At 53.9% G+C, this 26,970-nt stretch overlaps 11 protein-coding genes across 11 annotated transcripts; 6 read left to right on the top strand and 5 right to left on the bottom strand.

The window, feature by feature from the left end:
- Window positions 1-1,042: 1,042 nt before the first annotated feature.
- On the top strand, window positions 1,043-3,680 carry BDQ94DRAFT_65262 (isoprenoid synthase domain-containing protein). The gene is made up of 3 exons (XM_026776261.1): window positions 1,043-1,562; window positions 1,631-1,862; window positions 1,932-3,680. Exons 1-3 carry the CDS (start codon window positions 1,154-1,156, stop codon window positions 3,475-3,477), a joined length of 2,187 nt encoding a protein of 728 aa, XP_026623896.1. The 5' UTR covers window positions 1,043-1,153; the 3' UTR covers window positions 3,478-3,680.
- A 79-nt stretch (window positions 3,681-3,759) lies between these two features.
- On the bottom strand, window positions 3,760-5,291 carry BDQ94DRAFT_172639 (aldehyde dehydrogenase family protein; the record flags this gene model as incomplete). Its single annotated transcript, XM_026771996.1, has 2 exons — window positions 3,760-4,895; window positions 4,958-5,291. The coding sequence occupies 2 exons, from the start codon at window positions 5,289-5,291 to the stop codon at window positions 3,760-3,762; spliced, it is 1,470 nt and encodes a 489-aa protein (XP_026623897.1).
- Window positions 5,292-6,454: 1,163 nt separating this feature from the next.
- BDQ94DRAFT_180884 (A1pp-domain-containing protein) lies at window positions 6,455-8,373 on the top strand (the record flags this gene model as incomplete). The annotated part of the gene is made up of 1 exon (XM_026773760.1): window positions 6,455-8,373. Exon 1 carries the CDS (start codon window positions 6,550-6,552, stop codon window positions 8,371-8,373), a length of 1,824 nt encoding a protein of 607 aa, XP_026623898.1. The 5' UTR covers window positions 6,455-6,549.
- Window positions 8,374-8,961: 588 nt separating this feature from the next.
- Window positions 8,962-11,075, top strand: BDQ94DRAFT_180886 (flavin monoamine oxidase family protein; the record flags this gene model as incomplete). Its single annotated transcript, XM_026773761.1, has 2 exons — window positions 8,962-10,741; window positions 10,798-11,075. The coding sequence occupies 2 exons, from the start codon at window positions 8,962-8,964 to the stop codon at window positions 11,073-11,075; spliced, it is 2,058 nt and encodes a 685-aa protein (XP_026623899.1).
- A 440-nt stretch (window positions 11,076-11,515) lies between these two features.
- BDQ94DRAFT_180888 (MFS general substrate transporter) lies at window positions 11,516-13,548 on the bottom strand (the record flags this gene model as incomplete). Its single annotated transcript, XM_026773762.1, has 5 exons — window positions 13,161-13,548; window positions 12,975-13,109; window positions 12,755-12,924; window positions 11,636-12,706; window positions 11,516-11,575 (listed from the first exon to the last, which is right to left on the bottom strand). The coding sequence occupies exons 1-5, from the start codon at window positions 13,327-13,329 to the stop codon at window positions 11,516-11,518; spliced, it is 1,605 nt and encodes a 534-aa protein (XP_026623900.1). The 5' UTR covers window positions 13,330-13,548.
- Window positions 13,549-13,825: 277 nt separating this feature from the next.
- Window positions 13,826-15,873, bottom strand: BDQ94DRAFT_180890 (glycosyl hydrolase family 43 protein; the record flags this gene model as incomplete). Its single annotated transcript, XM_026773763.1, has 10 exons — window positions 13,826-14,006; window positions 14,066-14,480; window positions 14,537-14,627; window positions 14,676-14,811; window positions 14,924-15,068; window positions 15,115-15,202; window positions 15,258-15,469; window positions 15,530-15,621; window positions 15,695-15,755; window positions 15,808-15,873. 10 exons carry the CDS (start codon window positions 15,871-15,873, stop codon window positions 13,969-13,971), a joined length of 1,344 nt encoding a protein of 447 aa, XP_026623901.1. The 3' UTR covers window positions 13,826-13,968.
- Window positions 15,874-16,413: 540 nt separating this feature from the next.
- BDQ94DRAFT_172644 (uncharacterized protein) lies at window positions 16,414-16,968 on the bottom strand (the record flags this gene model as incomplete). The annotated part of the gene is made up of 1 exon (XM_026771997.1): window positions 16,414-16,968. The coding sequence occupies one exon, from the start codon at window positions 16,966-16,968 to the stop codon at window positions 16,414-16,416; it is 555 nt and encodes a 184-aa protein (XP_026623902.1).
- Window positions 16,969-17,360: 392 nt separating this feature from the next.
- On the bottom strand, window positions 17,361-18,725 carry BDQ94DRAFT_172645 (uncharacterized protein; the record flags this gene model as incomplete). Its single annotated transcript, XM_026771998.1, has 1 exon — window positions 17,361-18,725. One exon carries the CDS (start codon window positions 18,723-18,725, stop codon window positions 17,361-17,363), a length of 1,365 nt encoding a protein of 454 aa, XP_026623903.1.
- A 989-nt stretch (window positions 18,726-19,714) lies between these two features.
- Window positions 19,715-21,006, top strand: BDQ94DRAFT_180893 (uncharacterized protein; the record flags this gene model as incomplete). Its single annotated transcript, XM_026773764.1, has 1 exon — window positions 19,715-21,006. The coding sequence occupies one exon, from the start codon at window positions 19,715-19,717 to the stop codon at window positions 20,921-20,923; it is 1,209 nt and encodes a 402-aa protein (XP_026623904.1). The 3' UTR covers window positions 20,924-21,006.
- Window positions 21,007-21,265: 259 nt separating this feature from the next.
- BDQ94DRAFT_172647 (nitrilase) lies at window positions 21,266-25,255 on the top strand (the record flags this gene model as incomplete). The annotated part of the gene is made up of 7 exons (XM_026771999.1): window positions 21,266-21,742; window positions 21,804-22,390; window positions 23,121-23,616; window positions 23,666-23,728; window positions 23,775-24,101; window positions 24,155-24,610; window positions 24,665-25,255. The coding sequence occupies 7 exons, from the start codon at window positions 21,266-21,268 to the stop codon at window positions 25,253-25,255; spliced, it is 2,997 nt and encodes a 998-aa protein (XP_026623905.1).
- A 162-nt stretch (window positions 25,256-25,417) lies between these two features.
- BDQ94DRAFT_161065 (uncharacterized protein) lies at window positions 25,418-26,963 on the top strand (the record flags this gene model as incomplete). The annotated part of the gene is made up of 5 exons (XM_026769309.1): window positions 25,418-25,637; window positions 25,678-25,698; window positions 25,754-26,028; window positions 26,080-26,195; window positions 26,255-26,963. 5 exons carry the CDS (start codon window positions 25,418-25,420, stop codon window positions 26,961-26,963), a joined length of 1,341 nt encoding a protein of 446 aa, XP_026623906.1.
- Between the last annotated feature and the right edge of the window lie 7 nt (window positions 26,964-26,970).

Below are 26,970 nucleotides of genomic sequence, written 5' to 3' on the forward strand. Positions count from 1 at the left end.
TGATTGCATCGCGAAACCGAAGATATTCCCCAAGCAAAAGGTGTGAGTGAGTGATGGATCGATGGCAGTGGAAGTGTAAAAAGTAGTGACTATCAAGAAGTTGTCGATCCTGCGGAGTCTATCTCCTCTCCCAGACTACTTTGTGTACTCCGTACTACTTTTTTTTACTACGTATACTTCCTAGTGCTGCCTGCCATATCAACCCCTCCCTCCGATCATCATCCTTTTTCTGACTAGATACTGTAGACTTGTTGACTGCCTAATCAACTGAAAACGAACTAACTACTTGGTAGTCTGTCTTGATAGTCTTTCGTAGTCTTCTGCATCACTCCGATCTCTGCTCGCCAGCCACCGGGACAGGCGATATTTGCAAGGCAATTTGGCCCCTCTACGAACCTACTTTCGCCCGACAAGTTGAACATGAAAATCCAAACAAAAAAATTATTCGCCCCCGCGGCGGACAGATGAATTCTTTCGCACCTTCGGAGACAAAACATCGTCATATCTGCTGGTGGACATGCGTTGGCCCAATGAGAAGGACAGCCAGCAGCGCGTCGAGGATGAAGCGGTGAAGGGCACAGCGATGGAGATCCACATCGGGCAAGCCGTGGAGGTGAAGCTAAAAACCCTAACGGCACTAAGAAGACGCAGAATGATCAGAATCCTCCATCCCAGCAGCTAATGGACCCACGAACTGCTGTAGCCGCAAGACAGCTGCCGTTGTGTCGCCAATCAGCGAGCTTTCGGCCGCGTAGCTTGCATCCCGTCCACTCGGCAGCTTCTCAACTCCTCCCTCTTCGTTTGCTTTTTTTCGCTGCTACTCACTGCTTCTCGGGGACCAACTGGAGGTCCATGCTGTTTTCCCTTTCGATAAGGATGTGAAAATTTTTCTTGTTGGTCAGACCATGACGCCGACACCAATCTGGAGGGGTGGACATCTTGCGCATGAGCCAGCGATCTCAAATTGCTATTAAAGACTCCATCTGGTTCCTCTTCTGCTCCCTCTTTCTCTCTTCCCTTTCTTCCTTTTCAACTTATCTCGCGTCGATCGCGTTGTGAAATATTCTATATTGCGACCGCATTGCTGGTCCTGTATCACTACTCTTATTACCTTCCTCCTTTTTCTTCAATTGTTCTGTTGTGAATCTTCCCAATGTTCAAGCAGTACTCCCACATCCTGTCCCACAAGAGGCGTCGCAGCAGGGGAAGCACCATCAACCAAGTCCTGTCGGGCGCTCAGTCAGAGCCTGCATCCGAAGCAGCCACTGTCAGCGAGCCCGTCGAAGTATGGACGCACTCGCAGGTGCTGCCCGAGGATGATGAGCATCGCAAGGACTGCTTCACCACCCTGACCCCGCGCATTCACAAGTACGACCATGTCGCCCAGCGCGGCAGCGATCGCTTCGTCCAGGATCTGACGGCAGCGCTGAACCTGGATGAGCCCCAGACCAGCTACCTTTCCTCCCCCGTCGGCAACTATGCCAGCTTCCTCTACCCGGAGTGTCTGCCCGAACGTCTTGAGACTGTCGCTTATTTGACGGAACTGGGCAATCTGCATGATGGTATGTGAACCCCCTTAATTACCAGAACCATCTCCTGGCATGGCTCGAACCCACCACTGACGTCTTAGGCAAACAACAAGGCAAGAAAACCGATGAATCCGCCGAATCCCCCCGTGTCGCCGCCCGGAAGCAACTGCTGGAAAAGGCCATGTCGGAGCTGTCGGACAAGGACAAGGATGGCCACGAGATCATCGACTGCTACCGCAGTAACTGGCTGGTCACCCCGGAGGTCCCCACGGCCGAGAACTGCGCCAACCTCGACGACTATGTCGCCCGGAGACGCCTCAATGCGGGCATTGAGTAAGTCACCTTCACCTCCCCCCCTTGCATAGCCATACATATACAATGGATTGCTAACGTGGATACCAGCGTCTACTGGACTCTCATGGGCTTCGCGCACGGCACTCGTCTCGGAAAAGAGGACCAGGCGGTGGTGCGCGACGCACTGGATGCCGCCGAGCGCACCATGTTCTTCACCAACGACTACTACAGCTGGCCCAAGGAGAAGCGCGTCTCCAAGAAGAAGCCCGTCGCCAACGTGATTCTCTTCCTCATGGAACACCAGAACATGTCCGAGGAGGATGCCGTCGCCAAGGCGAAGCAGCTGATCATCGACAACGAGCACGAGTTTGTCCGCCGTCGCGAGGCGCTCTACCAGGCCAACTCGGACCTGGCACCACAGCTCCGCAAATGGATGGAGGTGCTGGGCGCCTCCTTGGCTGGTATTCACTACTGGTGTAAGAATGCTCCGCGCTATGCGGTCCCCGAAACCGCAGAGGAGAGTGAAGAGGAGGAGTCGTCCGAGGAAGATGGCTCTGATGAGGAAGAATCTTCCTCTGACGAAGACACCGACGACGACGACGAGGAAGAGGAAGAGGAAGAGGAAGAAAAGGCTGCACCCGTTGAGGTGGTGCCGGAACCCGAGGAGAGTGAGGAACCCGTGGAGGTGGCTGTCTGGACTCCCCTGGTCACCGAGGAGGAAACTCCCGACGTGCATCTGGATACCTCCGCCCTGCTGGCCCCCAGCAGCTACGCTCGCTCGATTTCCCGCAGCACACTGCACAGTGATCTGCTCACATCTCTGAATGCCTGGCTGCAGGTCCCCGCCCGCCCGCTGGCCTTCATTCGCCAGGTTATCACCGAGCTGCAGGACTCGACCGGCATGCTGGCCGACGTGCAGGACCAAGCCGCGCTGCGCGACCAGCGCACCCCGGCCCACCTGGTGTACGGACCCGCACAGTGCATGAACAGTGCGGCGTACCTGTTTGTGCGCGCCGCTCGCATCGTCACCAGCCTCAACTGCCCCGGCATGCTGGACGGGCTGCTGCAGGAACTGGAGGCGCACTTTGTCGGCCAGTCATGGGAGCTGAACTGGCGCTTCTCGACCCACTGCCCCGGCGAGACCGGGTATCTGGCCATGGTGGACCAGAAGGCCGGCGCCAGCTTCCGTCTGCTGACGCGCCTCATGCAGGCGGCCAGCATGGGCGGCGCGACCCTGGACTTGGAGCCCTTCACCAAGGTGCTGGGTCGGTTGTCGCAGATCCGCCACGAGTACCTGGGTCTGCTGGAGTCCGCGGCCAGCGACCGCTCGTTCGGCGAGGACCTGGATCAGGCCAAGGTGACGTACCCCATCGTGCGGGCCTGCAACCTGGACCCTGCTGGCCGGGCGGTCATCTTTGGCATCTTCCGCCAGAAGCCGGCGGGCACGGTCCTCCCCATCGAGAGTAAGCGCCAGATCGTGTCGCTGGTGCAACAGACCGGGGCGCTGCAGGCCACCTACGACCTGATCCGGCAGCTGGGTCGCGAGGCCATGAACACGCTGAGCGAGCTGGAGACGGCGGCGGAGGAGCTGAACCCGTCGTTGCGCGCGGTGGTGAAGTCTCTGGTTGAGGTGCCGGCCCCGGATCACCTGTAAAAAAATGATTGATACCTTTGACGGAGACGATGCATGGTGGTTGATACGATGATGATGACGATGATGACGATGACACTCCTTGTTTCTCTAATGTCTACATGTCTATTTTCCTTTGGCGTTTTTCTGTGATGATGATTTACGAGACTTTCCTTGATGTACGGCTATGAGATGATATGATTAATGACGATTATATTCAAGTATTCGAACGACTGCCTTGTGTAAACATGTAGAAAGAAGAGTCTTATTCTCAGTACACAGTATTATCGCTACAAACATCATGAATTACAACGCAATCAACACCGACTTCAGCTCGGTCCAGTAGTCTGTGGCATATCGACTCAGCTCTCGTCCCTCTCCACTGCCCTTCCAGCCCCCAAATGGCATGTCAAACGCCATGGTTGGACTGGTGCAATTGACTCCCACGGTGCCGGCCTCGAACTTCTTGGCTGCCCGCAGCGCCCGCGAGATATCCCGCGTGTACACACTGGCATACAGCCCGTACTCGCTGTCGTTGGCGCGTGCCATCACGTCTTCCTCGTCGGTGAAGGTGTTGACGGCCACCACGGGACCGAAAATCTCCTCCTTCATCAAGCGCGACTCCTCCGGCACATCTTTCAGGATGGTCGGCTGCACAAAGTACCCTTTGTCACCCTCGCGCGCACCGCCCAAGTACACCGAGACACCTTCCTGCTTCGCCAGGTCCAGGTAGCCCTGCACGCGCGCAAACTGGGCGGCATCGGCCTGCGGCCCGCGCGTGGTACCCGGGATGAGAGGGTGGCCACTCTTGCCCATCTCCGTCATGGTGGTCTTGAGCTGCTCGAGGAACTGAGGGGCAATAGCCTCGTGCACGTAGACCCGCGAGCTGGCAATGCAGACCTGGCCGGAATTGGTGAGGATGGACATGGCGGCGGCCGGCACGGCCTTGCTCAGATCGGCATCATCCCAGATCACCAGCGGGGACTTGCCGCCCAGCTCGAGGGTGACGCTCTTGAGGTTTGATTCGGCAGCCATCTTCTGGATGGCGCGACCCGTGGCGGTCGAGCCGGTGAAGGAAATCTTGCGGATCTCCATGTGACGGGCAATGGCCTCGCCGCAAGGGCGACCAAAGCCGCTAAGCATGTTGAAGACACCCGGGGGGATGCCCGCTTCCTGAGCACAGCGAGCAGCCACCAGGCAACTCAGAGGGGCCTTTTCGGAGGACTTGATGACGATGGTGTTGCCGGTGACTAAGGCCGCGGCAGCCTTGAAGATCATGGTCACGACGGGGCCATTCCAGGGGACAATGGCACCACAAACGCCAAAGGGTTGGCGCAAGCTGACATTGACGAAGCCGGGAGTATTCAAGGAGGATTCACCAGTGATATCAAGGGCCTTGGCAGCATAGACCCGCACGAAGAGGGGCATGATGCGGCCGAAGTCTGGGTTTTGGTCATGAGTTAGACATGTCTGTCTGATAGGAATGATGAGGGAATGAGCTTACTGTCACTGTAAGCGGGTTTGCCCATGCAAATGGCATCAAGGTAGGCCATCTCGTCGGCGCATGCCTCCAGACGATCGGCCCATTTCTCCAGTAACTGGGCCCGCTGTAGGGCTCCCGTTTCCGACCAGGCTGGGAAGGCAGCTTTAGCGGCTGCAACGGCGCGATCAACATCCTCGGGACCAGCTTCGTAGACCGAGGCACTGAGCTCCTCGGTGGCCGGGTTGTACAGATCAAACTTGGACCCCGAGAGGGAGGGGACAAACTCGCCGTTGATGAAGAGGCGAGTCTCAATGTTCTCCCGCTGGCCGGGATGTTGGGGGATGGATTGAGACATGATGATAACAACTCAATCAAGTGAATGAAGAGGGAATAGACGTGAGTATTGACAGGCAGGAGAGCAAGAGGGCCATGATGACCGGGTTAATATACGTAAATCAAAGGATATTAGGCCAACCGCAGCAATGAGGGGTTATGATGGCTCGGCCTCTGCACTAATGCACTGGTGTAACCGATTCCTCCTATGAGAGTCCCCAAAGCAAAATTCGTATCCATGATCGTCATCCGTGGCTCCATGATCGAGGAGCTCTGACGTTCCAGATGTTTTTGGATGCTGTCATGGGATGAGAGTTGTTTGCCGTTCTCTGAGACAGCTTGACAGGGGAGAGAGCCTGCTGCTGACTGCCGTGGCACCCGCATGTTAGCCAGTCACTAGTCACTAGCTATTCCGCATGCGGGATAGAGTTTCAAGCACACGAAGATCTCGCCCCCAAGCTACTAATAGCTACTATGGTACATTATGCTGACGGTCTGGATGTATGGCCTGGCTCGTCTCAAGTGGGGCGCTGAGAGCTGAAGTATGAAGTGAGTTGTTCGATGGAAATGATATATTAGTACTAATAGCCATCCCTTGATGTGGGACTGAGACGCAGACTGAATTGCGATGTCCTTCATTGTTCAGAGGGAGCACAAAAGTCCTGGATGGTTGCACAATTCAGCCGGTATGATTTCCTCCTGGCATGAGTGGTTGAATGATTCCTTGCGACAGCGTCATCACCATGGTTGTTGAATGTCATCCTGTCATCCCCTCGAGTGGCGGAGATAGGGACGGATATCGGAGTTATCGTATCCGGGGATGATGGAGGTTGTCTCGACCTGTTCCATCAGGCTATAATATTGGTACTAAGATGAAAGATGATGAGGTGTAAATGCTGCAGTCAGAAAAAAAAGGAATTGTGACTAGCCATCTTTGTTTCTTTATGCCAGCATTGCCGATGATTCTGGTTATATAATTATGTTGGCCTGTCCATCACGCGGAATTTCCCCCCGAGTGGATACCACCTTCCCATTCCGGAAATATGTCCCGTCTAGACAAACAGTGCAAATGTAACATACAGTGTTTCCACAAAAATACATGGTATTTGCATTATGGACAAACAGAACAAACCAGATAAACCCGCTCAATGCCAATAATATGGGAATATCGAAGGGGAATCGATGAGGGAAAGAGAGCTACAAAAGACCCCCAATATCCCCCTGAATAAAGATGGGAACTTCTTTCGAGATGTATCTTCCACAAAAATTGTCAAATATCCATGTCAGTCATGACTGGCTCACTACCGTCAGTCCTGCAGACCTTACTGGCTGATTCCCACTACTTCTCCCTGCAGAGATCCGTCTGCCACCATAACCACCATCGCCAGCATGACATCGCCTCCATCGAATCCATGGATTCATGGGCCCAGTTCCGTCTCATGAAGCAGCTGCTATGTGTCAGACATCCTCGCCAGTCTCTTCCATCCTCCTTACTTCTGGAGATTGATCAGGTGTTGCTTGAGGAACGTGCCAATCGCCTTCTTCTTGACGCTGCTTCCATTCCAGCTCTTCCAACTCCATCATCATCAAAGCCTCTCCCTGCCACGCTCCATCTGTGGCAAGGAGACATTACCACATTGGATGGCGTCACCGCAATCACCAATGCGGCCAATGAGCAGATGCTGGGATGTTTCCAGCCGGCCCATCGATGCCTGGACAATGTCATCCACGCCCGGGCAGGTCCTCGCTTGCGCGAAGAATGTTTCCACCACATGGATCAGGGACAGCGCACCTTGCCCGTCGGCCAGGCGTGTGCCACCAAAGGATACTGTCTTCCTGCTCCCTATGTGATTCACACCGTAGGCCCTCAGCTGGACGCGGGACAGCCTGTGCCCACCGCGCACCAATGCGAACAGCTGCGGCAATGCTACGAGGCCGTCCTAGATGTCGCAGAGTCCCTGCCTGCATCGGATCCTCGGGGCAAGTTCATTGCTCTCTGTGGCATCTCGACCGGACTGTTTGCCTTTCCCGTGGAGGAGGCTGCATCCATTGCCATTCAATCCGTTCTCGACTGGCTGCGGCGCCATCCGAACACCTCCATCACCAACATCATCTTCAACACCTTCACCGGCACCGACACGGCCGTCTACCAACAGACGCTGAAAGAAATGCACTATCCAGTTCCTTCCCTCGTGCCACCTCCCCAGGTCCATGGATCCTCCCTTAACCAAGCCAAAGCTTGGCTGGCTGGTGCCGATACCATTGTGATCAGCTGCGGAGCCGGCATATCGGCGGCCACTGGACTCGACTATACCTCGACCAGTCTGTTTGATCGCCACTTCCCGGCTTTCAAGCAATACCAGCTGCGACGGCTGTATGACACCTTTGGCCGCACCAACCGCGACTGGCCATCCGAGAGTGTTCGGTGGGGATTTTACTTCTCCCATCTGGCCATGGTGCGTCGCTGGCCCCGCTCGTCCCTCTATACCTCGCTGCTAGAATGGCTGGCATCACGTTTTCAACCGGATCGGGTTCACGTGCGGACCTCCAATGCAGACGGACTTTTTGCAGCTCATGGACTGCCCGAAACGCAGCTCTCCACACCCCAGGGCCAGTATGCCTTCCTTCAATGTCTGGAAAACTGCCGTCCGGATGCTGTCTTCCCATCGGCACCGTATCTTGACGCTGCCCTGCCGCATCTGGATCCACAGACACAGGTCATAACGGCGCAGGACAAAATCCCAACATGCTCATTCTGTGGTGGCGCCATGTCGATTTGTGTTCGGGCGGGAGACTGGTTCAACGAAACGCCCTTCGCTTCCGGCGAAACGCGATGGCATCAATTCCGCGAGGCCTTTCTCACTGATCCGACACGAAACGTAGTTATTCTTGAGCTGGGTGTCGGCCTTTCCACGCCAGGGGTGCTGCGGTGGGAGAATGAGGAGCTGGTCGAGGAGGGCGATGGACGCGTACGGCTGGTGCGCGCGGGTTTGGGCGATGCCGTGCAGGTCCCTGGGGAGCTGGCTGCTGCGCAGCTGGCCACCAGCATCGAAGGGGACTTGCAGGATGTGGTTCGGGCGATAGTAGCTAGACCGGCCAACTGACATGTATATGTGATACATCTTATTTGTTAAAGCGATTCTTTGCCGGACTTTGCTGTTTCTTCCTGACATGGTCTATATATTTCTCCGGGTACGGTAGTCCATCAGCTACACCTGCGTATAACCAAAGCAGTTTTCTGTCCTGCGCGATGGCCTTCCATCGAATGGAATTGTGACCATTCCGTGAAATAGCCAGGAGGATGTGATCCAGGTCAGATTAGTCCCGTCGTTCTCTCCGCACCAGGCAATGTGGCTGTCGAAGATCGGCTTTTGGCGCAAATTTCCGAGCGGCAATTATTGAAACTAGTTCGGCGGGTCACCACCAAGTTTGGCCTTAGGAAATAGATACGCAAATGGCAGCGTGTAAGACTGCAATAAATCAACGGCACCCATACACCCCTGTATCTGCAGGATCCTCAATTATTGGTATATTCTTATGTAGACACACACCATGTAGGGTAATTGAAAGATTGAATCGGCGATGGGAACTTGATAATCTGGAATGGCGCCGGTATAAAATCATGCATGGCATCCGTACAATCACCCCTGTCATCCGGGCAGAGTGTGCTGACCTCAATACCTCGGCGCGCCATGTCTCGCTACAACTGGTGGTATTCTCCGCTTGTCCTGGGCGTGATATATAGCGCCTTGGTTGGGGCAGTTTCCCAACATCCCCCCAGAGAGGTTCACAGACATGTCCTGAATTTTCAGGTGCCGAGCCTGGTCACCGCAGACTCCCTGCACAACGTTCATCTGGACTTTCTGGACAGTAGCTTTGAAGGTCATATCAATCTGTTCTACGGGGACTGCAACACCGGCCAGGGGCATCATGAGATCGGCCACATTGTCATCAAGCGTGACGCTCATCCAGAGCGTTTCGTCTGGATCACCCCCGCCGATGCGCCTCATCTGCACTGTCTCCACGCCATTTCTGGATCGACGCTGCTCGCTCGTTCCGATCCCATTCCAATTGCTACCCGCTTGGCTCGTCGGGAAAGCATCGCCGATGTGGCTGATGTGCTGGGCCCCTGGTTTGACGGCGTCGCGTACATGCAAGGCAAGGAACCCGGCAAGGCTGTGGTGTCGGCCGCAAAGAATTCTTCCGTGGCTATTATCGGCGGTGGCATCTCCGGAATGATGACAAGTCTGCTGCTCAACTCTGTCGGCATGACCAATTGGCACATTGTGGAGTCATCTCATCGACTAGGTGGCCGCATTCGCACTCACTATCTGAACGATTCGCGGCCCGATCAGTACCAATACCAGGAGTTGGGGGCTATGCGCTTTCCCATGAACATCACCTACGCCGATACCAACGAGACGCTCCAGATCCAGGACATGCGACTAGTCCTTCAATTGGCCGATGTCCTCAATGAGCTCAACGCCGACGCTGATCCAGAGCTGCGAGTCAACTTCATCCCCTTCATCCAGGATAATCCGAATCTTCCGACTGACACGGGAGGTGTCCGTCTGCCAGACGGCCGAATCCCTACTGTAGCCCAGGTTGCCGCCAACTCGTCGCTGGCATACACGGCGCCTCCTGACAACGCCAGTGCCGTTGCGGACGCTAAAGCTGGGTACATGCAGTACGCCCAGACAGACAAGATAAGTAATATCCGAGAAGTTGCTCGCAACATGTACCGCGCACACAAAGCAGCTCTGGAAGACGGGTTCTACCACTGGTCGGAAGCCGCATATATGCGGTACGCGCTGGGGGAGAACGCAGATGTCGTCGACTACGCCGCTGGCACGGCCAACAATCCCATTTGGGATGGATTCTACGATAGTGTCTACTTTGCGGCCACCACCTGGTTTACCATCGACCAGGGGATGGAGTCTCTGGTGCGAGCATTCCTACCGCACGTCGCAGACAAAGCCACCCTCGGGCGGAAAGTGGACGGGCTCTCGTACAACGAGAGTTCGGGTAAGATTGCCTACACCTGGCGCGACTCTCCGGTCCAGATCACCCCCGAGCGCAGCGAAGAATATGACTATGCTGTCGTGGCCGCGCCTTTCACCAAGGTGCGCATGTGGGAATTGCCGCGATATTCGTCGATCCTGAGCCGGGCCATCTCCGAGACAAACTATGAACCCGCCTGTAAGCTCGCCCTGCTGTATAAAACCCGCTTCTGGGAGCACCAGGAACAGCCCATCTTCGGGGGCTGCGGCACTGTGGACATTCCGGGGGTGCAATATGTATGCTATCCATCGTTCAATCTGAATGGCACCGGCCCGGCGGCGGTTCTTGGGGCATATTCCCTCGGAGGCACCGCGCGGAGTGTACAGGCGTTAAAACTCGAGGATTATGTCGCATTGGCACGGCGCAGCATGGTGGAGATTCACGGGGCCATTGCAGAGGAACAATTCACAGGTAGGCTAGATCCTTTGAATAAGTAGCCCTCAGTCTCATGCTTACTGCCCCGATAGGTATCTCCCACGGTCACTGCTGGGAGAATGATGAACACCAAAACGGCGCCTGGACACACCCTCTTGTTGGACAGCAACAGGTTTTTCTACCCGCCTACTACCAAACTGAGTTCCAGACCATTTTCGTTGGCGAGCATACCTCGTATACCCATGGCTGGATCGCCGCGGCTCTGGACTCTGCCGTGCGCGGGACTACCCAACTCTTGCTGGACCTGGGGCTGGTGGATGAGGCCAAGGCGATCGTGCATGAGTGGATGGGTCGATGGATTGAATTGTAAGATATACGGGAGCTCAGAAGTGTACAATCTCAAAATACAATGGTTCTTTCGTTCACAATTTCAGGTAATTTAGATCGTGTCTGAGCTCGGATCATAGCGAATCGGGGGTTCTCGGGCAGCACCGAACAGCCGACGGTGCCTCCGAAGTGCACGGTCATGCCCCGAAGGAGCAGTTGTAGATCCCCCACTTTCCGACCGTCAACGTAGTAATCCACGGCGTCGGTCACCTAGGAAGCCATTAGAGAAGATCAGTGGTCTTGTGTCCGTAGCGTCTGTTTTGTATGGTTATGACAGTCGTAGTCAGATATGATTATAGCAGGTCTACGAGTATACAATCCAGCGAGTAGTGTATCCCGACGATTCTGTATTCCGAGAACACAATGCAGAACATCCAAATATCTTGCTGTATAACATACAAATGAGAGCGTCCATCCTTCCCATTACGGTCCTCCAGATTGTCCCCGGTCGCGTGTTCGTTGCTGGCTGATATACCGTCTCCACTGAACCTAAGTTAGCATAACTGCATCTCCGAAAATCATCAGCAAAAGGCGGGTAACTACCATTGGATTGTAGAAGTAGACGGGAACCCCCAACAGCAGAACTCCACCCACCACCCCCGCCAGAATTCCCATGGCTGCCGGATAACTATACTTGGCCACCATGGGGTTCAAACCATAGCTGACCCCAAACCCTATGATGTTCTTCGTCCCCACGACCGTCACCAGCGCCGGACCAGGATTCTTCTCCCATGCCTCCGTGGCAAACGATGTCGTGCGGATGAGGGTCGAAACGAAGGCTACCTGATAGAGCGTCCAGCCCATGAAAGGCCCGCCCCAAGTGGCATCGCCGCTGGCGGTGAATCCATATAATAGCAGCGAGGCTACTGCCAACAGCCCTGGGAAAATCAATAAGAGGAGATGATGTTCGGGTTTATGAACACCCCCGGCGCGTCGGGCCAACCAAACAATGACACGGTCGCCCAGAATCCCCGCGTAGAGCATGCCGCCCAGCCCGCCAAAGACGCCGCCTAAGTTGATAAGGCCAATGCTGGCGGCACCCCAGCCGTAGTTGTACTGCAAGACCGTGTCATAGGTGAGAGAGACACCGACGGACCCGCCTAGGATGACAGCAGAGAGGAGTGTGGCATAGATGATGCCGGGCGAGCTGAAGGTCTCGAGCATCTGCCACCAGGTGAGCAGGACGTCGCGCAGGGGATGAGGGCAGAGGCGTGGCCAAGCGCTGAGCATCTGGCGGTAGGTCTTCTTGGGAGGCGTGTCACCGGCGAGGTCGGCGTAGGAGCGACCCTCTTCACTAGCGAGATATTCTTGGGTTTCTGGGGCAGTCAGGACTCGGGTCACTCCATATTGATCGGTGACGACGGCGTGGTCGCCCACGAAGATTGGCCGACGCTGGAACCGCGTCTCAAAGCAGGCAAACACCACCAGCACCAGTCCGACGGCGACGGTTATAACGAACACCCAGTAGAACCAGCGCCAGCCTAGCGCAGCTACTTCATATGAGCTAGCCAGCGTCAGTAGGCTCGTCACGATGTTCTGAGTGGCCCAGTAGATGCCATAGATGGTGCCGCGCTGGTGAATGAAGGTTACCTCTGCCAACATCAGAGGGAGAAGCTATGGTAGGTTAGATCAACCACAAAAAAAGAAATACAGCTGTCGCACCGATTCCGTCGCTCCTGTAGCGAATCCCAAAAGGATGCGTAGCCCAAAATGCTGGGCCCAGTTCTGTGACAAGGCACAGCCAATCAACGACCCCAGCAGAACGGTGTTGGCGATGAGCATCACCGGTCGACGTCCGCAGACAAGGGCTAACGGCAGGATGATGTAGTTCCCTGACGCTGGTGAGTTGCTGACGGTAGCAGAACTGGAAGAGACACCTTACCAATTCCAACAAATAGTGAGGGGAAGGTCGAGAGCCAGACAACCTGGTTGGTGCTGTGACCTTCTGCGCCGTACATCTGAAAGAAAACATCCAGAACAGAGCCCAGCCCACCAATGACCGAGAGTGACATAATAGCTGAGAGAATGAGCTTGAACTTATTAGTCAATTGGGGGGAAGGGAACTTACAAAACCAACAACAGCACACCACGATGCCTGTCTTCTCCCACAGTGCAAAGTTCAAGGGGTCATTGGGATCGTCGCTGGGCACCGGCAGACGCTGAATGCGACCAGCCTCATCCACCAGCACCTGATCAACATGCTCGATGCAATCGACATCAATCTTCTTGTCGGCCATTCTGCCGGATACTCATGCTTGAACAACAAACGGGTCGCATCGCAGCGCGCCCTGGAGGGTTTTAAGCTCGCAGCTTGTGTCCACTCCCCGAAGAGACTAAAGCATAATTTAGAGAATGCGGGGAAGATATGAGGAATGCTGGACACGAGAAGGCGCCGAGAGCAACAGCCCCGAAGCGCATTAGATGCCGCCGAGCAGATTGTGGATGTTCTATTGCTGGTATCGTTCGGTGAGACACTCCACACAGACACGCTCGGTCTCCGGTTGTGGAGCATTTAAATATGCTTAGGGACCCACTGCCAAAGGTGCATGCTAGCCTGCGATAATCACTGAAGATCTGGGGGGATGAAATGGTTGAAAAACTGGCAAGTGGTTCGGGGCTGGGCCGCCACGCTCGGGGCGCTCGGGGCGCTCCGAGAGAACTCGAGAATGGCCGAGGAAGATAAAGACACATTCACATCATGTCTACACGGGATGAATTGGACCTGAAAATTCTGGCCTGTAAATTTCATGGAGCAGACTGTCCTATATACTTCAAAACAACTGTTATGCTGGTCTGCCGTCCTGCACGCCAAATCCCTCTCCCCACGCATACTTGTCGCAAGCCCATTGCCATCACTCGAGCTGCCCGGAAGTAGTTTACTCGTCGGGAACGAGCAACCGATCGATATCGGGACCTAATCAGACGGCTGAGTTAGCGACTGTTGACTCCATTTTCTACGCCGCTAAGACGTACCATATTCCTCCTCATACGCACTGAAGGTGATGACATTGTCATCGCCGCTCTCCAGTTGGGCGTTCAGCACCGACGTGGCCGGCGTGTTTCCACTATCAGACGGTGTGAATGCCAGAATCTGCGACTTGCCGTTCACCGTGACGGTGGCGTAGCGCTGGGTGGAATCCCCGTTTTCATACCGCACCTGGATGGTGGTCGTGGTTGACGCGTCGCTGGAGATGTTGCGCATCTCGAGTGTCCCATTGTCGGACCCTCCGATCCAGCCAACAGATTCGTCGCCCGAGCAGCCACTGCACGAGATGACCTTCGCTCCGTTGGACAGGACGCTGGTGGATGCCTCAGCTTCGGGGTCGGTTTCGTCGCCCCCAGACGACCAGGTGCCGTCTGTGGAGGGGATCCAGTTGGAGCTATCGATCTGTCGGTCGCAGTCAGTCGAAAGCACTAATAATCGGATTTGCACGTGTATCTGACCAAGGTCGCGTTGGTTCCACTCAATGTCAAGGGTAGCCAGATGTATGTCGAAGCCATCAGATTCGATGAGACCCAGCGGTCGCCCATGTACCTGCCGTTGTCAGCACAAGGCTATACATTCTTCTCTAGCCATGCTCACATCACGCTCTTCCCTACCTGCATCACAAAGGAGGTCTGGGAGTCGTAGGTGTCCGTTCCCGCGGTCGCAAAGTCACTCCAATCACTCCATGTGCCATTAAGGTCTGTGGAGGTGGTGTACTTGTTATCATTGGCAGCTACTCCAAATGTCAGTCGTCACCCGTGATACTGTCATTTCCACAAACCACGTACACCATCCTATGAGATGTCAGTCAGGCGTTCTATGAAGGGGACTTCAGATCATCTGACCAGTCAATTGGGATCCAAACATGAAATAGACGCCGTCCTGCTTGTAGATGGCTGGTGCCTCGTAATGCTCCGGAAATAGGTGAGTGGTATAGGAAACATTGAGGTAGTTGTCGGTCAACCGGTCAATTCGCAAGCCGTTCGGGCGCTGTCAGGTTAGCTGATTTCGCACGTTGAACTGATACTCAGCTTACATCTTCAGAAAGCAAGTATGCTGTTCCATCGTCATCCTTGAATAGACCGATATCGCGCGACTGATGACCCAACGGCTGGAACGATCCACTACATCCCGATATGAGATGGTCTTCCCCGGTGAGACAAAGGGCCAAATGCTTACAGATAATCATACTGTCCGCAGACGCTTGAGGAGGTGGCTACCCCCGTTTTCGCTTCGGCGTAAGAGCTATCGTCAATGTGCATCCACATTACATACGTGGAGGTGTCCTCGTTGTAGATGATCTTGGGCCGTTCGACGATGCGGTCGGGACCCAGGTCTCCGCTGCTCTGCAAGGAGAGCAATTCACCCTCAAAAGCCCACTCGACCAGATTCTAGAGGACATTGTCAGACACCTGCCTATTCTACAGATCATCCGATCTGGGATGACGCACTGTGCTAGAATAGCAATTGATGGACTGGAAGGCACTCCCGTTCAGGTGATTCTCGCCAGCCCAGTAGTACGTGCCGTCCACTTCAATGATGCCTGAGATTCGCAGAATCAGACATGGCCGACCGGATATTTTTGGTCTACATCCGGGGGTTTAAAGACTACCTACCACCTCCATGGGCTTGTATATGTTGGTTTGTCCCTGCAGCAGTCCATGTCGCGCCCGGAACCTGTCGCTGTTAATTCTTGGAAGTCTCTGGCTGCATCGGGACAGGCACGAACTATCTGTAACGATGCAGTCGCAACATTGGCGATTGCCACAGAAGCAAGAAGGACATGCGCCAGCATGATGCTATGTGGAGATCAGGCAAGAGGCTGTATACAAAGACGAAGAGGTATCGGACCGCCAGTGGCAAGCATGTCGGGAAGCGATCAGGATTATGTACATGATGCAGGTGAGGGGATTAAGGAGATGGGGTGATTGGGGGATTGGGGGAGAAATCCCCTGGCCGCAATTATATTGCTGACGCTGCCACCTCAACCGTGTCTCATATTTCTTCAGGGATCCTGGCTGGCTTTGCTGCAGGATCTGCATTCTTTTTGGGATATGCTCCGGTGGAGGTTTGAAACCCCGCCCGTGAGCCCGATGATCCTTGCGGAGTCCGAATCTTTCCACCAGCTGCTGCAAGGAACAGGCCACTCCTCCGTCCATCATACTCCTGACCTCTAAAAGATCACGGCCTTAGCTCCGGTCACAGTTCAGTCAATGCAATTCACAAGTCTAAGGCCCACTAACATGACCACGGAAAGGGTGCCATCGTCGACAGTCCGCGAACATATCCACTTTGAGGGTGACGTTCTTCACCCTGCTCTGCGGATTGTCTCAATCTACATTTGTGGGATTGGGAAGATCACACGGGCGAGCTCGGTGATCTCCTCAACACCAAGACCATGGAGGCATTGAAGAATTTCGTCGACCATGGCCGAGGGAAGTCCCTCCTTCTTGCGAGAGTAGATGTCAATGCCAGCCGGGGTGAAGAGGGTTTTAGCGAAGTATGTGACCATCCATTGATTGTCTTCTTCCACGGCCTGGCCAAAGCCGAGGCATTCCCAGTGTGAGCTCGCGATCATCAGCCAACCTTTACCGCGCCAGTCCCAGGCCCCTTGGTTCCCCGGGGTCGGGGTGTCCACGCCATGAACCGACTTGACCTTCTTTGATCCGATGGCTTGATATTGTACCAGATCATCAATTCTCACCACGCCGGAGGGATCTGGGGGAAGCAATTGGTAAGTGATGTTGACATTGCACTTGCCCTTCCAAAGCGGCAGGCTCGAGTGCGTGACATGCCAGGTGCCAAGTAGGAAGTCATTGGTTGGAGGCACACACTTGCGACCACGATTGGCATAGACCTTAGGAAGTCCGATGATGAGGGAAGAAGCCATGATTGGGCTCAACGGCGCGTGGGGTTCGCGATAGAGAGTTGACCATGGAAAGAAAGGGGGCTGACGCTCTCGATGAGGCAAATCGAAATCCATCCCGCGGATTGCTTACTTAAACCCCAGCCTTTGCTGCCAGGATCCCTCCATGCAAATGTCATCCACTATCTACTGCGCGCAGCATGCCAATTATCAGCTGAATCTTCGTACTGACCTCGCAAACTATCGTTTACTAAAGCTAGAACCCTAATATCTTGGGCCGTATACAAAAAAAAATCTGAATCATCACGGAAGCCATCATCATCACGGCCACTACACACTGTAGACATTTGTCGGTACATCATCTTTCCCAGATGAAGATGCCATCATGCTGCGCAAAACTATTGCTCAGTTAAGACCTATCGCGCAAGCTGCTCAGTCGTCGCCGGCGTCACAGACCCTCCACCAGTCAGCTGCTTGGTCGTCCCGTTCAACCATCGGTTCGCAGCTGCGCTCGCATCGTAGTACAATGTGTATCCAGCACTGTACACATTGCTCAACGCCCGGTCCGAATCTGTGAAATTGTTAAGCACCGTGTCGTTGGTCAATGTCCACGTGGATGTCGCATCCAGTGAGACAGCAAAGGTTGAGATGCCATAGCCCGAGTAGGCTGTTCCCGTCCACGAAGAGTAGTCCGTCAGCGACCAGCTAATACTGCTGCCATTGTACGCCACAAGGTCTCCCTCCAACTCGGATGCGGACACTGTGATAGTTGCTTCAGCGGCGGCTGTGGAGTCCGCGAAGTAGCTAAAGTCCTGTGTAACTTGAGAGTAATTGGCAATGACCAAGATCCCCGACGTAGTGTTGATAGCAGTACTTGCCAAGTGGGAGCTGGCAATAACGTTGCCGAACCAAAGCGCTGCCGCTGCCTCAGGGAGGACAGTCAGACGAGAGTTGGTGAAGTTGATCTCCGAGCCAGATCCCCGAGTCCCAGATGAGAAGACGACTGCTCCCGCCAGCAGGCCCGCAGTGAGATCGGAATCGTATATATCAATCTGGGCGGTATCCAAGAATGCAACGGGAGCTTGTTCAGCATACCCCACGATGTTCTCAGCGTAGACGGTGCCCTGGCCGTAGATGATGGCGCTTCCGATACCCGCCGTGTGGGCCACTGAGTCGTACACATACACGTAGCCCTGAGGGCTGTCCCCGGCAAAAGAAGAGGATCTATAAGCTCCCGAGTAGTGCTCTAAGTTTCGTCCCACGATGGTGCCGTAGCCGGCTGCATACAGGCCGTGCGAAACTGGACCGGAGCTGTACAAGCTCGAGTCAGAGATGGAAACGTAGGTATTGTTTCCATAGGAATAGACATTGGCTGCTCCGTTATGCACTGTCACGTTGACATGGTCGAGGTATGCCACGGACTCGTTGGCCACATTGACGGCTGCATTTAGGCCAAAGAAACTGGACTGGTAGAGATCACTGGAGTAGCCGTGCTTAACAATGGTCGAGTAGGAGACATTCACGTCTGATCCTTCGGTGATAACAAGGACACTGGTATCATTGGCAGTGACGGTAAGCGTTTCATGCGCTATAGTATCAGTCTTGTCGGAGTACTCGTAAGCCCCCACGATGGAATCGACTTGATATGTGGTCGGGGTATAATCCCAATCCGCCGTCAACGCATCATCAGCTGCATCAGCAGTAAGATCAGCAAAGTCACTGGAATCGTGGACGGTAACTGTGGCTGCGCCAAGAGCAGCAAGGACAAGGAAAGCCAGCATATCGAATGCAGAAGATGGACTGGGATGGACAGAGATGCGTTGGATCGAATTTTAGGAGGAAGTGTACCGGGTTTAATATATGAATCGCCGGAGAGCTGCTTCCAATCACTGAACGTTCAAGGATCATTTGAACAAACACCATTTTCACGGCTTATGGAGAGGACTGCCGCGTCATCGCCTCAGGACAAGCATTGTAATTGGTGATCATTCATCGGCCTTGTAGGAAGAGTCATGGCAATGGGGACAAAATAGGGCCGCGTCCTCTTTCTCGGCTCCACATCTCCATCACCTTAATCAAGCTTAATATCTCCGCAGCCGACATTCACCAGGACAATACGGCAAGTACTTGATTTATATGAGCGGGCTATTGCTCTTAAGATGTGTCCACCCAATCTTTTGATGACGAGCATAAGCTAAACAAACGGCTATTTTGATTTTGGTTACGTGTGAAAGCGTTTCTATTGAACCTCTTGAGGAGAGAGGAGAAGGTGTTGGAGTTGCTTCGCAGCATAAAATTCGTGGGGCCGAAGGATATATTAATCATATAAAGCCATTAGAAAGAATATCTACCCCAGATACCGATCCTCAGGTAGCAGGTACGGCAAGTTGGTCAAGAGAACTATATGGCGAGGTGTTGAGGCCCTTGGAGTAACGCAATACAGGCAGGAGAATGCATCAGTCATATCCAGTTCCCCGCATTATTCCCCCACATCTCCAGAGTGGACACTCCTACAGGGTCCTGCATTTGATGGGGCACACGTGGATAGTGAAAATAAAACAAGGATTACCTGGGGGAAAATCCCGAAGCACGTCGATGGGCCACGTTCCGACTTGATATTGAATACGACGAAAGAAGGGGATATTGCACGCAGAATGTGTATATAAGCCACCATAGCAGGCCCCCATAACAACACTGGCAGGCCGTGAAGCACTCAGTCAATCAAATCCACAAAACTAGAACCTGCATCTTGGTTACTTTCATCCCTATCATGCCTATCCGGCCCTGGAACGCCCTCATAGGAGGAGTTTATCACCTGTTGGCAGTAGTAAATGCTGCAGCAACCTCAACTACGAGCTCCCTTCCCACAACAGCTGCATACTATGTCAGTGGGTCAACCAAGACATTTGCCCATACAACCCTGACTGCCACCGGAACCGATGAAGCAGTCATAATTGTCAAAGAGACAGGCGTTGCTACACTGTCTGATGTGACACTAGTCAAGACTGGTAACACGACCAGCAGCGATGACAGCTCCTTCACGGATCTCAATGCCGCAGTCGGTGTGGAGACCAATGGCACGATTTATATTACAGAAAGCACCATCACCACCAATGGCTTGAGTGCCAATGGACTACACACCTATGAGGACGGCGCCACCGCCTATCTCTCCAATGTGTACATTCACGCGGAAGGAGATGGTTCACATGGCATCTATACCGCAGGGGGAATCATCTACGGCGACAATCTCAAAATCTATACGTATGATGGCCATGGCAGTGCCATCGCCACTGACCAAGGCGGCGGTCTCATTGTGGTAGAGGACTCAGCCGCATATACATATGGTGCCCTCTCAGCATTGGTCTATTCCACTGGAAATATCACAGCTCGTTCCCTTACTGGCACTTCAGCCATTGCTCCTGTGGCATGTATTGATGGAGCAAACTCGTTTACCTTGACCGACTGTGATCTTTCCTCCGGAACGGAGAACAATGGTGTATTTCAGATCGTGAGCACAGTCTCGAGCAGCACAACGGAAACCGCTTATGCCTATGTGAACGGTGGCTCTGTATCCGAGACCAATGGTACCTACGCCTTGCTCTTTGTGGCCAACATCGAGGCCTATGTGTACTTGACCGATGTCACCATCTCCATACGATCGGGAATCCTAGCCAATATCACTGCTGACAGCGACTGGGGTACTTCGGGGGAGAACGGCGGCACTGCCCATGTGTATCTCACGGGGATTGATGTCATCGGCGACATCTACGTGGATGACATCAGCGCGATCAATTTGTACCTGATCGGGTCAAGTTGGACAGGCGCGCTGAACGAGGCGAACACGACGGGGTCTGCATCCGTGTATCTGGATTCCAGCAGTACTTGGACACTAACGGGGGATTCCAATGTCGAGAGCATCAGCCAGGCGAATGGGTCCAGCATCATTACTGGTCAATATCGAGTAACGGAGATTGCTTAGAGGGAAATATACTGCCGAGCAGGGGCGATGCTAGGGCAGAATATCCCCGTGTAAATAATCATCAGAGGAGTAGCATCCAAGCTCTTCAAGCAATGATATCTGGTTGTTATATTCTATGGACTGCGGGTTGGAACTTCTGGGTCTTGTGTTCGGATGGCAATCGCCGATTGAAGGTCCGACCGGCCCGCAATATCCGACGGAGTATATTAAGTTAGTCTTTGTCTTCCCCGCACGAGAGGAGGGAGGGCATTTAGACTTTCTGCACGTATCATCTGCAGCTTCTCTTCTTCCCCATCACCTATAAATTCCCTTTCCATTCTTTGGTATTCTTTAGAATCCGATATGCCGCAGAAGCTCACGGTCGCGGTGGCGCAAGCCAGCACCCAGTCCACCCTAGCAGCCACCTTGGCGGCTCTGGAGCGAGTGACTCGCCATGCTGCGGCCCGCGGGGTGCACTTGATTCTCTTTCCCGAGGCATATCTTGGGGGCTATCCCAGAACCTGTGACTTTGGCACAGCTGTAGGTGCCCGTGGCGCTCATGGGCGCGACCAATTCCTCGAATACTTCCATGCGGCGGTCGACTTGGGTGACACCCCCACGGGAGCTGGGGACGACTGGGTGAACCGTAGATTGCCTCTTCCGCGAGGCAAGGAATACCGCGGGGATGGCACCCGAGAGGCGCTGGAGAAAATCTCCCGCGAAACTGGTGTGTTCATCGTGTGTGGCGTCATTGAGCGCGCCGGGGGTAGCCTGTATTGTTCCGCTATCTATGTCGATCCGCGCGATGGCGCCTTGGGCAAGCGGCGGAAGGTCATGCCGGTGAGTGGCAAGGAGTCGTTCTGAGAAGATTATGTTGATCAAGCTAATTGGTGACTCACAGACGGCCTCGGAGCGTCTGATCTGGGCTCAAGGATCCCCTTCCACCCTCAAGGCTGTCACCACTGAACTTAATGGGGTTCGGCTGACCATCGGGGCCGCAATCTGCTGGGAGAATTACATGCCGATGCTTCGACAGAGCCTGTACTCTCAGAATGTCAACCTCTATCTAGCCCCGACGGCCGATGCCCGCGATACCTGGCTGCCGTTGATGCGCACAGTGGCCGGAGAAGGCCGTACGTTCGTTTTATCCGCCAACCAATGTGTGCGACGCCGGGAACTGCCTGGACGGATCACGGCCAACTCCCAGGACAAACACAATGGTGATGACTATGTGTGTCGGGGCGGCTCCTGCATTGTCGGTCCCCTGGGAGAAGTCCTCAGTGACCCCATCTGGGAAGTGAGCACAGATGATGTGACTGACGCCAGTGATCCAAATGATCCAGCAATGGCAGCCGCACTGTCTATCACGGAGATTGATATGGAGGATTGTGAGCGCGGCCGGTTAGATCTGGACGTGGCGGGGAGTTACTCACGCAATGACTCCTTCAAGCTGACAGTAGATGGGCTGGACCTGAACCCTCCGCCACTGTAAGCTGGCAGTGACGTGTAATGAGCCTGATGTATATAACTAAGAGAAATGTACCTAATAAGTGTTAGGAGGAGTACCCCTGAAATGGAGTAGATCCTGAGTCGAATAAGATGAGATGTCAAACATTCTGATCTTCACAATCCATAGAGATTATCTCCCAAAAAGGCAAGCCTGAAAGGAAGCCTGAGGCAGTACACTTAGTCAGCCATTACATCAGCTGAAGCTTACCCGATTCGGGGCATTTGACTGGTGTTTTTGGTACCAATCAATCCATCGATCAATCACCTTCTTCTGAATCATCTACTACTATCATAAAACTTCATTCTTTGAGGGCCAATGACATGTAGTAACTCTTGAAGTCACGGGTACACACCATCTTCAGGACCTGATATGACGCCCAGTCCGGCACCTTCACCTCGGTTGGCCTGCCGACGCTGCCGTATTCGCAAACAGAAAGCATGTTGCCCCCAACATTGCCAACACAATGATACCGGCTAATGTAAGGGCTACTGTATAGTGCAGCCGGCCTCGACCATGCACCAACTGTGTACAGGCACAAGCAGGTAAATCTCTCTTAATGGTACTAGTCCCTTTGATCTTCTGTCGCAACTGACATACATCAGCCTGTGTACCTAGTCAACGACCAGCTAGGAAGAGCCGCGTCAATCCGGAGTGAGCTGCTCCCTCATCAGGTTGATAGCCAGGGATTATTGCTTCTGACCACATTAGATATGCCCGTGCTCTGGAGGAGCGGATCATCGAACTAGAGTCCCAACAACATGGTTCCACTGATCCTACTCTCGAGCCGGGCCCAACTCCAGGCCTGAGGAAGACAGACGTGCATCCGACAGAGTCACTCGAACCGCCGCAAGGACGAATAACCCGAGCCCAGACTGAAGAAGCAACATTCCCAGCAATTCGTCTCTCATCCCATGGCCCGGGTGATGGCGAAGGCACCCAAGCTGGGAGTACCCCTTCTATTACCATACTTCCCCCCCTTCACACGCCACAATCGGGGTCACTGGAAGGGACCAACTATGAGACGGAGATCTCGTCACAGACCCAGGATGAGCTGATCCAAATCTTCCTAAAGCGCGTGAACCCGCGCTATCCCTTTCTCCACGAAGAAACCTTCATCGCCTGGTACGATGCATGGAAAGCGTCCAGGAACTTGGGCGTGCCTCTGCCGCCGGAAGAGCAGTGGAAAGCATTCTTCATCAAGATGGTTGGTCATTTGCGAAGACCATGCAACATAAGCTGACAGCTAGCGCCAGGCACTTGCCGTTAGCCTTTTGATCGCACCTCGAGTATCAACCCGAGATATGAAAGTTTCTCAGGTAGGAGTACCGTCAAATCACATCACGCCCCCGCTGAAGATCACAGGCTCTATATTCCTCCGCTGCATCATCTCTAGATGCTGTATTCGCTTGTCTTGACCCTGTATTGCATGCGCAAGCCTACTTACTGTGCACGCTGCATGCACTTCACTCGCCTTCTTCGCAAACGGTTTTGACAATGATTTCTGCAGCCGTGCGTTGCTGCGTGATTGCACAGTTGCATTTATCAGCAGTAGAACACCAACCGCAAGAACTGCTCTGTGAGAGGCAGATCCGGCGCCGTGTGTTCTGGTCTGCTTACGCGATTGATCGCCTGGTCAGTTGGGTTTATCATGTCCCGTGCAGTCTCGTGGACGAAGACATCCAAGTTGAGGTGAGATCTCGCTCGCAGAATATTGAATTGGAGGAACTGACTTAATGAATCAGCCTTTTGCGAACATGAACGACGATGAGATAAAAGAATGGCAAGCCCGGGCTGATCGGCCGGATCTGGACGAGTCCACCCCGCGCAGGACCCAAGTGTCGTCCGCTCTTCACCTGATTCGCGGGAGGAGAATTCAATCCCGCATCTTGAGCATCATGATGCGGGCGGATTACGATCAGCGATTTGCTGGATCTCATCAATGGCGTCTTCATATGCTTGAGGTGCTCAATGACTGGAAAGCGCAGCTGGAACCCCATAGCGACCCTCTCTCTAAGGGCTACACCAGCGAAGGATGGGTAGGCATGCTGTACAACTATACAGTGCTACTCCTTTACCGGCCTACGAAAGCGAACATGAGTGGCTTGGTCATGGAGCATTGCATTAGAGCTTGTACCGACATTGCACTGACATTCTGGAAGTATCTCAAGAGCCGTCAGACGGCTCAACTATGGCCGGGTGTGAGTAACCATCCCCCGCACGATCTCTAGAACAGCAACTGAAACCCTTCTTAGCTGCTTAGTCAGTTTGGTATAGGGATTACGCTGTTATACTGCCTATGGGTGGTGCCACCATCGCATCGATCCGTCGAAATTCAGTCACCAAAGATTGGCACTGCCATTCGGACGTGCTCCGTGATCTTGGCAGTCCTGTCCGAGCGGTGGACTGAAGCCGAACCATTGCGGGATATCTTTGATCTCTTGGCGGACAGCATCCCGGTCTATTGGTCTCCTGATAATGGCGAAGCAAGCCACATCTCGGTGTCCTCGGCAGACACGATTCAGGGGTACTTGCCCCGGGTGACGGCCATCGTCATCAACAAAGACATTATGCGCATGCTTATTGAGATGACTACGGAGGATTATCCGTGGGCCGCAGGTCGGCCGGTGAATGGGGGTAACTGGTCGTCTAGTGATGTGCACAATGCCCATGAATGTCCTCTGTGCTGGGGGACCCGAGCAGACCCAGCAAAGTTGCCTTCGGTCGGCTTTGATGCAGGAATCCTGTGGCCAGGCTTCGATCATCGCACGGACGATGACTCCTTTGCGGTGTTTGCTGAGGAATCACCCCTCTTTCCGGGGCTTCTGGGCTCGATAGAGTTTTGATCCTTCGACAACGGAGCTGATGCACCGGTTATGCAGTCTGATTACTAACTGATGTGCATAACATGGAATAACTATCTGGCCCCTTGAACTCCCCCGTCTCCAGACTGTTTCGCATTCTCGCAGATATCCTTCTGAGTCAATCCGATTGAACTATCTGCCCCGATGAAGCTGTCTCCCCCGGTAGAGGACGATTTCGTCTTCGTAAATATCTCGCGCCCCGATGAGATCAAGTCTGCTTCAACGCAGCGCACCATCCGACGCCATGTCATGCGCGACATTGGGAGATCACGTCGTACACGCCCGGAGCAACGAACTTGGTCTGTGGCCCTGAGAGCCCCGTCAGATCCAGTGACAGAACACATTCCAGCGCCGATTGACCCATGTAATACGACATTTTATCCTATTCCCTATGAGCGACCGAGCGCTACAGCTCATGCACTTCAGTATGCCCCTGTAATTACCGGAGCCTCCTTGAGTTTGCCTATCTAACCTGCGTAGTGACTACGGACCGCGACTACGTGTTCCGTCCGTTCCGGACCGTCTGGTTCTCCATGGCATTAACTGACGCCACTGCCATCCTGGTGGCCTTGGCTAATGCTGCCATGTTTCTCGATCAACGCCTGCGGGCCCAGGGTTATCAGTATGCGACCAGTACGGAGTGTCTGAGTTACTACGGACAATGCGTTCGGCAGGTCACACACCGGCTGGCAGATACCCGTGAGAGTCTTAGCCAAGGGGTCATCACGGCCATATTGGGCCTGACCTGTCACGATGTTTGTCAATCTTCTCACCCTACCGCTGAATGAATGCTAAACGACAGATAGCTCTATGTTGGTACGTTAGATCGCTGGAAAATTCATATCAGTGGCCTGGGCCGTATCCTCCACCTGAGGGGTGGATACCGGGGCCTAGACGACAGTGTCACGCGCTTTGCCATTTGGTAACCCCTTACATCCTCTCGTCCCGTCATACATCCATTGGCTAACTGTTCGGCGTCAGGCTTGATGTTGTGGGCAGCGTGATGGAAGACTCCCGCCCTCGGTTGCCTACTCCGCCGGGGTATGCGGCTCGAATTCCCGATATGCTGTCTCCCACTCTGAGAAGCCTTCTAAGGGACCTTACTGCAAGATACGATTGCTTCCGTGACGTCGCGGCTGCCTTCAGTTATGCGAGCTCCATTGTCCAATACACTGCCGGGTCCCTTTGTCGTTCCGAGACAGCCTGGGTAAACGAGGATAACCTCACTGTCATTGAACTGTTTGGCCCAGCCACACATTTCCTGCTTTCCATGTCGAGGCCAACCGAGTTGGATTTAGTTGCAACAGAAAACCCAATCCTGCAACTCCGCGAAGCACTTCGGCTGGTGCTATTACTTTTTCTTGCCACAATGAAGCAAGATATCTTCCTCTTTACCGCTCACGAACGCCAATATCTGCAGTGGAAGTTATCAACGCTTATTCCACAGATGGAGAGAACCGACTACAACGACTCTTGTCTGAAACTGCATCTCTGGGTTCTTGTAACAGTGTCTCGACTTTCTCATTCTACCCAGCCAGGGTTGTACCTTGACGATATCCGGTCCTTGCTGGACCTTCTCGGCATGGGTAGCAAGGAAGGAACTGATCTTGTCGAAAGTATCCTGTCCATTAACATTCTGGATGCCTATCATCCTTTTCTCCCAGTGCTCAAGACATCCTCATGTTCATAGCCATCGC

This window comes from Aspergillus welwitschiae (genome assembly GCF_003344945.1).
Source record: "Aspergillus welwitschiae strain CBS 139.54b unplaced genomic scaffold BDQ94scaffold_27, whole genome shotgun sequence".
Classification (NCBI taxonomy): Eukaryota; Fungi; Ascomycota; class Eurotiomycetes; order Eurotiales; family Aspergillaceae; genus Aspergillus; species Aspergillus welwitschiae.